The sequence below is a fragment of the Coloeus monedula genome (genome assembly GCF_965178545.1).
Source record: "Coloeus monedula genome assembly, chromosome: 19".
Classification (NCBI taxonomy): Eukaryota; Metazoa; Chordata; class Aves; order Passeriformes; family Corvidae; genus Coloeus; species Coloeus monedula.
The window spans coordinates 4,472,486-4,483,309 of NC_138799.1; the positions used below are offsets into that span (position 1 = coordinate 4,472,486).

Here is a 10,824-nt window from a genome sequence, read left to right on the forward strand (position 1 = left end):
GTTAGAGATTAAGCGTTTCCTTTTTTAGGGCAGATTTACATCATTCAGGAAAATGCAAGTAACTTCCATTGTTTGCAGTAAAAAGCATTCCTTTCCCTACTCTTTGTTAAATAAGTTTCTGGCGATAGCCAGGAACAGTACAAAACGGATGCCTGAGAAATTGGATCTGTGTGCAGAATGTCTGGGAATGCTGGGAGACAGGGTGTGCACATTGTTATAGGGAAATCCAGAGGGAAGACCAGCCCAGTCCTTCCACACTCTTTGGTGAGGCAGTGCCTGGCGAGCGCCCCTGGGCAGCGGCAGCAGAGCCTCTGACAATCACGGATATCTCACCATGCGCTGTTTCAGCATAAGGCTCCCAAAAATTGCCAACGCCCTGATTTGCCTCATTGTTGTAATACAGTTTTGCCTCTTCGTTGCCAATTACAGCTCCTTGTTTGACTTGGCAAAGACAAAGATTCTCAGGTAAGGGACCTGTTTCTCCGTGGCTTGGTTTGGGTGTTTGTGCTCACTTTCTCACTCTGTCTCTCTCTTTTTTACCCTTCTGATCTGATTTAGGTGACCGCTTTACTTTAGCAGAGTATGGTGTTGGAAGATCCACAGTCAGAAACCTGCTTCTCTTGGCTCACTGTTTTCCAGGGCATCCTTTTGTAGCTGTCTAGAGCAGCTTTTGCTTCACTAATTCTACCTGTTTTCATACTTTGGCACTACGTAGTATTTGCTTTTCCTGTTGGCTCCCAGAAGGACCTTATTCAGCCCTAATCCAGACTGCATTGTTGGACAGTGAATTTGGTGGGATGGCTTTGAATTTATGGCAAGTTCAGCAGCTGATTCCTAACACAAATACGCTGCATACTGGAACACCAATGTCATGTATACATGATATTGATATCTATTTTATATAAATGGTCAAGTAAATCCTACAGGAATGGGTGTGGAGGGAATTGCAGTGAAATTCCCCTCCAGCATCACTGGCAGGGAGCACTTCTCTTTGCATGAGCCCTGCAGACACCTGAGCCCTTCCCAGTACAGGTATGGCTCGTGGATGTGTTGCTGCTGTGTGTAGGAAGCACCACTCCCTAGCCTCCCCACCATCCTCATTTGGTCCCAGCTCTCCCAGTGAGCTCATCTGGCTTGGCTTGGCTGGGTTGGTTCTCAGCTGGATGTCTGGGCTGATGCTGTGGGGGCAGGCAGGAGGAGTGGGGCTAGGAACATCTGCGGCTCTTCTGGAGGTGACTTGAGTCCAGCTCAGCTCTAGCAGCTTGAGACCACACTTTGAGGACAGCTATGAATTTGGAGAGGTTGGAACTTGCCCAAGGGAAGCAGGAGGGAAGGAGAGAAGGAGGAGATGTAGAGAAATGAAGTGAGTTGTCCTTGATCCCAGAGCCCATCAGTGGAAGAGTTGGAACAAGAAGTGACTCTCCATATCCACTGCTTGAAGCCGTTTTCTTCTGCTGTAGTTTCAGAGAATGGAAATGCCGGTGTTTATACAACTTAAATAAAACACAACAAGGTATGAGCTGTGTCTGGTTGTCTGTGTGGCAGTTCTATTTCTGTACCTTGTATGTCACGTAGAATACACAGAGCAGCATTTTCATGGCTTTATCCTCTATTTGTCCTTGGGCTTTGTGAAAGGGGAGGAAAATGACAGTAAATGTCATTGAGCTTCTGCAGTTGTTTGCCAGCTGGACTCTAGAGCCTGAAATTCACTGAGCTGCTTTGACCATTTGTCTGGATTTAAAATGCTGGTCAGGAGAGCGGGGTCCTGTGTAAGCATGAGTGCCTGGCCATGTGGGCCTGACTGCAGGGCACAAGCTTTGGGATGTGGAGAGCCCTCGGTTTTACACTTTGGTCTCTGGCACAGCATTTGAATTTAAAGTGTAATAGACTGGAGTGGAATCTGCCCTGCAAGACAGCACATAGGACAAGACTGGAGGGGAGATGGTTTCTCATACTGTCCTGTTTCATTTGTTCTCTGCCCTTTAATCTCAAAGTTTTAAACATCATCTTAAAAATACAACAGAAATTCACCAAGGGATTTAAGATTTGCCTGAGCTACCTTACCAAATTTCTTTTTGTTTAGAGTGTCCATATAAAATCCTTCCTCCTATTGGGCAGTAAACAGTAACACAAGTTTATACATGAAGCACTATGATGGAAAGCACACGCTGCACACTTGGTTGAAACTGGCTAATGATTATGAGAGAGGGAGAGCTGATAGGCCATTTGCTACAACCTCTCTTTTTTAGCCTTGCAAAGGTTTGCATATTTATCTGATATGAAATGGTTTTTTAAAGCCTCCTTAGTCGATAATTTCCTGAACACTTCCAGAGTGGTATGACATCCATGAAATTTCAGCAGCAACCAAGCTGCTATCTGCAGCCTGTTATCCTCAGAAGTGCTTTTTTCCCCATTTATCACTTCAGAAGCGATCCACAGCGTTCTGAAACAAGTGCGTCATGCAAAGGCTGAACGTGAGTGTGGAATCAGACTGCCACAACCATGCTGCTTTTCTGTACATAAAAGCTCAGCTGCAGATATTGTTCACCTTCCCTTTTCCTGTTCTACCCTCCAGCCATGTGCAGAGAAGAGGGAATGTTTAGGACAAAACCCCACCACTTCTGCCTTGATTTTTTTTTTGCTGGGTTTCAGCCCGGTCTTGTTGCAGGTGGCTCTTCTGCTGTTGGCAGATGTGTCCTCCTGTGATGACCTTGTACCTGCCTGTGCCTTTGAATCAGGGCAGCTGCAATGTTAGAGGCAAGTGCTGAAAATGTAGAGATTTTGCATTTTAATAGCTTCACTGCCTTCAGACACGAGTGCCTGGTGAGCACTGTGTGCTGCCCTTGCATTACCTAAGGCAGAGGAGGAGAGAAAGAAGTGCCCTATGGCTCCAAAAGCTCAAGAGGTGATGTAGGGTAAAGGAGTGAGTTTCATTTCTTCTTAGACTTCCCTTCCTGATTCTGGAAGATCTTCATGCTCTGTTGCTGAAGCACAGGGCTCTGCTGGCAGAGGAGGGAGGCAGATGGCTGCCTCCATGGTGTGTGCCATGTCCTGAGCCCAGGATCTCCAAACCACTCCCGCAGTGCTCTGGGGACATTGCCAGGGGGCCTGCCCAGTGCGTGGCAAAGCTGGGCTGTACTGGTTGGCTGTTATTGCCAGTGTGAATGTTTCATGTGCCAAGTGCTGAGGAGAGGAGTGTGTGTGCCTCTGGGATTTGCCTAGTGGGGAGATAAGCAGTATTCAGGCTAGAATGGTGTAGGAAGTTAAATAACATTTTGGCAAAGTTCAAAATGAAATTGCTCTAAAGCACGGAGAGAGGCTCAGAGTCAAGAGCACTAGAAATGGGCTGAAGGGTGTTCAGTGTTAAGTGGAAGTGTGTGTGATGTGTCTGCTTTTCTTTTGGTTGCATTCAGGAAATTGAACGTTTCCCAACATGCCCCAGAGACGCAACAAATGGACACCCAAGAGCAACAGGGCTTAAACTATTCTGATAATGGGAACTCTGGGAGCATTTTAGAAAAGGCTTTGGGAGGACACATCACAAGACTCCAAGATGTGGTGGAGAAGACATCAAGATGGAAAGGAAAGGAGGAGCAGAAGGAAACGATGAAACCAGTTACCAGGGTTACGGAAGCAAAGGAGAACGTGGCTGTGAAACCATCACCCCAATTGGAGGGAATCAAGAAGACAACAGTGAGAACAACCCCTATGGTGCAGGGAAACAAGGGGAAAACAACAATGAGGCCAGCTCCACAGGTGGAAGAAGCTAAGGAAAAGACAACAGTGAAACCACTTCCCAGGGAGGACGGAGGCAAGAAGGCAACAGTGAAACCATCCTCTGGGGTGAAGGGAGTGCATGAGAACAACACATCCAAAGACCAAGCAAAACCCAAAGAGCCTCCTGCATCAATGAGAAGTGTAAAACCTACTCCTCAGGCTGCTGCAGTGACACAAAAGAGGAAACTGAGCGCTGCTAACTTCACATCTGAGCCGCGGTGGGATTTCGAGGACAAGTACCTGCTGGATAACTCATCCCCACCCTCGGTAGGTGGGATGGTGTGGGTGGTCACCAAGAATGGTGCCTCCCCATTGACATCCTTGTCTGCTGGCCCCTGGGCATGTGTGCCCTTTGCAGTTGAGGATGATTTCAGAGCTGGTAGGTCACCCATTGGTATATGCAGATGCTGGTGGTACCCAAACAGGAAGACCTCTATAAACAACATCTGCATTCACATGAAGACTCAGGTTAATTAAATTTGAGCATCTCATAATTACTAGTGTCCAGGAACAGGGCCTTTAGGAAAGTAGTAAACTACAGCAAAGTTCTCAGCGAGCAGATGGGACAGGCTGTGGTGTCTCATACTGTCTCTGTCTCTCATCCTATGCTGGTAACTCTTTGTAAAGCTCACCAAGAACAATTTTACCTGGCACCCCTGTTTCTGGAAGGCTTGGAACTGGTGGGTCACCTTCTCACATGTTGTGTTTCACTCCCAAACCTGATCTGTAATTCTGCAGAGAGAGGGAGTCACTAGAAGCACTGCGCCCTCCTTAATTTCCTACTTTTCAGAGTTTTCCCTGGTTCCTCTGGCACTGATCCAGTCTAGCTCTGGAGGCACAAGAAGTACCGAGCCTTGGACAATACCTGCTTGGGCAGGAAGGGAATGTGCCTGTTTCTGGACATGAAATGTGCTGTGGTGAAATGATGCCACCATGAAACCGTTGACGATGTTGTCCTCAGTGTGCTCCTGTGGTGACAGGCAGAATGAGGGCTGTCTCCTCAGGCTGTGGCAGGGTTGTCATCCTCATCCACTGCAGAGAGCCCAGCTCAGCCATGGAGCACTTAGCAAGGCTTTGGCAATGCAGCCATTGCTGGGGATTTGAGCTGGGAATGAGGGTCCACTTGGTCTTCTATTTTGTCTTTCAGGAGGTGTTTGGGGAAGGTGTCTAAAAAAGTAGAGCCCAAATAGACTCAGCAGAAAATTCAGTGTAGTGGAGCTGTTTGCTTTCCACCTGCACACACAGCCTCACTCTCACCAGCTGCAGTGAGACTCCTCTTGTAGGATAAGCTGGCTTGGATTCCCTCCTCAGCTCCACATTTCACTGATTTATTTATGACATTGAACAAGTTTTGCAAATTTTTTCTTACCCTTAAAGAGAGTGGCAATGGTGATCTGATTTCATATGTTCCTCAGTGTTTCCTTGGGTGCACTCCTAGGACCTTGTGATGTGTGTTGCCAACAGGGACTGCTTATTATACCAGATATATATATTATTGTAGCACATTCTTAATGCAAACAGCCTTATTTGATACATTTAGGTTAGACCTGTTACAAATGTTAATTTGCATCAGTTAATAAGACCCAAAGCCAATAAAACATTTAAGCATGACAGGCCTGTTGTTCTGAATAGGAAAGTCTCAGAGACTTGGAGTCATCCTGGCTCCCTTGTAGGTGACTTTTCGCCAGCTAGTTATGGATGTAGTGCTAAAATTGTGCTTCATGTTCCTGGTGATGGGGATGCTGAGGGGGATGGATGAGGTACCACTGGGGTTTTTGTATTTCTGGTCCTGTCACACAAGCACTGGCACTCGGTCAGGTTTATCAGCTCTGCTCATCAGTCATTATTGTTTCCTTTTTGTTTTTCAAGACCTGCTCTGAATCAGTGAGGGCCAGGGCTGCCAAGTCTGACTGGCTGCGGGATCTTTTCCTGCCCAACATCACACTCTTCATAGACAAGAGATACTTCAGTGACAGTGAATGGAACCGCCTGGAGCATTTTATACCCCCCTATGGCTTCATGGACCTGAATTATTCATGTGAGTCACTCAGGGCTTGTCAGGATGGGACTTTCAGACTCCTAACAGGAACCTTATGCTGAGTAGCTGGAGGTTTGCAGCATCTCCCCATCAAAGGCATCAGTCTAGGAGGATCTCATGGTGGAAACTCTGGTGGTTTCACTGTGTCCATCTGAAAGGCTCTTGATAACTCACCACTGTGTTTGCTTCACAGTGGTAAAGGAGGTCATATCCCTGCTGCCCCCAAATCCCCACCAGCAGCTGCTCCTGGCCAACCGTGACAGCAGCGTGCCCACATGTATCAGCTGTGCTGTCGTGGGGAATGGAGGAATACTGAATAACTCTGGGATGGGCCAAGAGATTGACTCCCATGACTACGTCTTCAGGTAAGGCAGGCTTCACTCTCAGAAGATGAACAGCTAGCTTATTGTGGCTAGCCCCTAATTGTGGCTGGACCACTTCATCTCTTCTAGTATTCCACTCATTCCCAAGTGCCAAAATGATGGACGGCAGGAGTTAACAAGTCCAAAAGTAATTGGAAAATTACTAAATATCCAAAGCCTGTGTTCACAAATGAGCCATAAAGAGCCATCTCCACAGCAGGGGCTCTCCTGCAGATCAAGGTGGCAATCAGAATGGGCCTAGTCTTCCCTTCCTCCAGGCTAACACTGCCTTTTCCTATTAGGAATGTACGTGTGAGGGGTTTCAGTGGTCACCTAACTCTGCTCTTCTGATTTCCTTGGCCAGGGTGAGCGGAGCTGTAATCAAGGGTTATGAAAAAGATGTGGGAACAAAAACCTCCTTTTATGGATTCACAGCCTACTCCCTGGTTTCCTCTCTTCAGATCTTGGGACGCAGAGGGTTCAGCAACATCCCACAGGAAAAAGTAAGTGAGGTCCCTGCTGTGTGCATGCACAGCTTTGACAGGATGCTGTTTGACTGTGACCTTCAGTTCTGCTTTTGCCATGAGGAGCAAAGGGGCCGAGCCAGCCCTTTAGCATTACCCTCAGTGAGGGAACCTGCACTGCCTTGGCTCAGAGTGAGTGTTTGCAGTGGCAGGTTGTGTCAGTGCCACCCCAGCTTTGTGGCATGTAGAAGGAGCTGCACATCAGATGTTATCTCCATTCTGCTGCTGTGGGCCATTTGAGAGCTGCAGACTGAAGATGTGTGTCTGAGAAACTCAGCGAGCCAAGATGCCTGCTTGCATTTTTTAACAAGTGCTGTTCACTAATGCTCATTTGTTTTCTTAGCATGTCAGATACATTCACTTCCTGGAGGGAGCGAGAGACTATGAGTGGCTGGATGCTCTTCTGTTCAACAAGGACGTGAGGAAAGGATTCTTGAACCTCAGCGGGTAAAACCAACTACAGTCCCCTCTACTCCTCCAGTGAGGAACTCTCTGTTGTGCTCTTTTCCTGTCCACAGTGCTTAGCCTTGAGGAGCACCAGGCCAGGGTAAAGGCAGGGTAAAGCCTCCCTCCCCTGGCAGACTTGCATGCAATCTCTCATTTCCTCCGCAGCTCTGAGCACTGCTGTAGTCAATACACCTCCTTCCCAGAGGTAGCTGATTTCAGTGATGTGTGGCCAGAGCTTAGATAAAGCTTTGTGGCTTTTGGGGATGAAGACATGCTGCTGGCTGGTCTGGTGTTGCCTGCTCATGGATGAAGGCCTGGTTTCACCAATTTTTACCTATACAAACACATGCTTTTGATATTCCTGTCTCCTATTGTTGCCTCTGCTCCCTGATCTCTTCCTCTGCAATGCACACAGGCTATGGAGGCTTTGTCATGACATGGGAAATGTTACAGAATATCTTCACAGTGTTTGTGGTTCTTCTCTTAGCACCAAGTACACCAAGTGCATCAGGGCTGATCCTTTCCAGCTGTGATGAGGTGTAGGAGCTTGTCCTGAGTCTCCCCATTCCTGTCCTTAGGCAGAAGCCCCGGCAGAAATTCGATAATGATTTCACAATGGACAAATACCTGGTGGTTCACCCTGATTTCCTCAGATACATGAAAAACAGGTGAGCTGAGGGTTTTGGCTCTAATGGGCTTGTTTTTCCTGGCCAGCACCATCTCTCTCTGTCTCTGGCCTCTCCTCCCAGCTTCCTCCCTTGTAACCACAGTTCAGCCACACCAGCAGCCTGGGGATAGGCGTCAGCAGCATGATCTCAGCTGAAACTCTCTGTGGTGCTGCAGTGGGATGCTAGTGGTGGGTAAACATCCAGAATCTGTGAGCTGGAGAAGCAACTGCCATCAGACAGTTTGGTTTTCTGCATCCAAAAGAGAGCCAGGGCCAGTTACAACTTTAGGTGTAGGAAGAATGTTGCTGAAGTGCCAGAATAGTCGATCTCTAGTTCAGGACCAGCCTTTCATGTTCCCCATTAGCCTTGGAGGAAGGCTCTGTAACAGACCTTCTCTCCAGAGATTGCTTCTAGACTCAGGAAGTTGGTTGTGCCATCAAGCGCAACAATGAGCCCTTCTTCAGCATCCCCTTTGCCTAGCCTGGCTGCTGCTCTTCCGTGCCTCTCCAACCCTTTTCAGAAGCCTGATAGCCACGGTCACCACGAGATCTGCCCATCGTGGGCCACACATGACCAAGAGATGGAGGAACAAGAGCTCCTGTTGTGCCCTGCTTTGGCTGCCTTTACCCTTCAGTCTCCTTGAGAGCTGCTGCCTTCCCTGGAGCCAGATGGCCGGCACTCCCTGCCCGCTCTGCCGTCCCCCCTCTGACTTGGGTCCTTTCCAAGGCCAAGAGGACTCCATGCTATTTTTTCCCAGTGTTTACTCCTACTTTCCTAACAACTCCTGGCATAACACAGTGCAGCTCCTGGCAGGTTTTGTGATGTTCCTCTGCACCTTCCCTATGTCTCGTTTCACTCCTAGATGTGGATGGGGGAGCAGGATATACCAGGGAGCTTCAAAGCCACATCTGTACTGCAAAGCAAAGGACAGAATTAACAGTAGTGGGCTTTAACCTACGAGATCCTTTAATCCATCCCCTCTTTATCCCCACTGCCTCAAGACCTGCCACTTCCACAAAACTGGGGCAGAGCTGGGCTTAGGTCGCAGTGCAGGTGGTGGAGAGTTCTGGGCGTACTCGTGGCTTCTCTGAAATGCCTCATATGGCCCCAAGCTGCTGCAAGGAAGGAAGTTGCCACATGGGCCACGGGGGGATAAGGTGTGCCCTGCTTGAAACACCACAGCCAGCAACTCCTCAGTGCTTTCTTCTCTCCTGCTGCAGGTTTTTCAAGTCTAAAAATTTGGAAAAGCACTACTGGAGGCTGTACAGACCCACAACAGGGGCCTTCCTGCTGCTGACTGCCCTCCATCTCTGTGACCGGGTAAGGGCAGGGTGATTCTTGCACCCAGAGCTGTCTGGAAGTGGGAACGTGGGACAGAGGAGAGCAGGGGTAGCTGCTATCTGCCTCGAGAGTATATGGGCTTGTGTCAGCTGTGGAGGAGCAGACTGAAGATGAGAAACAGCCCCAAAATAGCTCCCACAGGGGTGGTGAAGCCTGCTGTGACCTAGAGCATGTGATCTCCCAGGAAGGCAGTGAGGGGACAGCAGCATCTCTGGAGCCAGTGCTCACAGTCTGGTCCTTCTGGACCCCCACACAGGGCCACCAGAGAAGCCCCAACTGTCCTGTGCTCACTCCCTGTTTGGGAGCTGTGTCCTGTATTTCACCTGTTCCCTCTATCCCTGGTACCCCTGCATCTTTCCCAGGTCAGTGCCTATGGCTACATCACGGAGGGGCACGAGAAGTACTCGGATCACTACTATGACAAGGAGTGGAAGCGTCTGATTTTCTACATTAACCATGACTTCAACCTGGAGAAGCAGGTGTGGAAAAGGCTTCACGATGAGAATATCATGAAGCTTTACCAGAGATCCTGACTGTGTGGCAAGGGCAATTGCCTGGGAAATCTCAACAACACCTCACTGGGAACAGAAGAGAACCCCCAGAGCCAAGGTTAGCTCTGGACTGCCAGGTACATTTCATCCCCACAAAGACATTTCCCTCCTTCAGCACCTCTGTTATTTCACAACACTTTAACAGATGTCTGAATGCTGCAGATCTGAAGACCAACAAGAAAATGCAGCGTGCCAACAAAGTCCCATCTGACTTTTGCTGATTGTTGTAGTCATGGGTATTAGGAGAGCAGAATCCAGGATGGATATGGTCCAGTGTCCTTTGTTTAATCCAGGTTTCCTCTCTTTGCAAGGAGATGCTCCTCAGGCTGGAGCTGCTTTTCTGGGTGGATTCTCTCCATTAGCAATGCCCATTTTGGATGTGGGTATTGTCTAAACAAACTCCCTGAGGAGCTGGAAAGGATGGAGATGGACACAGAGCCTGTCTCAGGTTGATTTAATTTCTGTGGGGGCTGCTCTCCCTCTGCTCCCTGCAGATAAAAAGGATGGACTGGACACTTCCAGGTGACTAATCTGAGAGAGAATGAGTTTCACTTCTGCTTCCCGTTGTGGCCTTGTTACGACACTTCCGAAGGAGCACTGCCATCAACTCAAGGGCAGGTAGCTGCTCTCCATGGTGCAGCAGACCTTCTGTACCTGGTGCCTCTTGCCCCAGGGCTCCCCTGGCTGCACAAAATGTGAATTTTGTGGCATGGACCTGATGTGCCAAGTCCTTGCGTAGCTGAACTTCGTCATGCTTGGCTCTCAGCTGTGCCCAGAGCACTGTGTTTGTCCTATTGCCAGGAGAGGTGGGAGCTCTCCAAGTCCGGGGATGGATGCTATCTGTCCTTGCTGCTGGCTGAAGTGCCTGTCCCCCACGGGGCTGGGGGGGGTCCAGTTGCAGCCAGCAAACCTGGGGTGTGTTGACCTCCTGGAAGGGGTTTTGTAAATGAAATAAATGGCACTGCTTTGGCCAAGCTGATCTTTCATGCAGCCCTGTGGGTTGTGGTTATTTAGTGTGCCCAGAACTGATGCTTTAAAGGCTGAGATACAGCAGATGACAAAGCCAGGAAAGGGCAGGACTGAGGGGTAATGAGATTACCTCCACCTGGAGAAGCT

General features: G+C 48.9%; 1 protein-coding gene across 2 annotated transcripts; it reads left to right on the top strand.

Moving 5' to 3' along the window:
* Positions 1-274: 274 nt before the first annotated feature.
* Positions 275-10,574, top strand: ST6GALNAC1 (ST6 N-acetylgalactosaminide alpha-2,6-sialyltransferase 1). Of its 2 annotated transcripts, XM_082294005.1 has the most exons (10): positions 364-465; positions 1,461-1,513; positions 3,414-4,044; positions 5,647-5,815; positions 6,009-6,180; positions 6,542-6,680; positions 7,045-7,148; positions 7,727-7,816; positions 9,037-9,136; positions 9,520-10,574. In XM_082294005.1, the coding sequence occupies exons 3-10, from the start codon at positions 3,454-3,456 to the stop codon at positions 9,688-9,690; spliced, it is 1,536 nt and encodes a 511-aa protein (XP_082150131.1). In that variant the 5' UTR covers positions 364-465; positions 1,461-1,513; positions 3,414-3,453; the 3' UTR covers positions 9,691-10,574. The 2 variants fall into 2 exon arrangements, with proteins under 2 accessions (XP_082150130.1, XP_082150131.1); XM_082294004.1 differs by lacking the exon at positions 1,461-1,513 and having other exon boundaries at positions 275-465.
* The last annotated feature ends 250 nt before the right edge of the window (positions 10,575-10,824 follow it).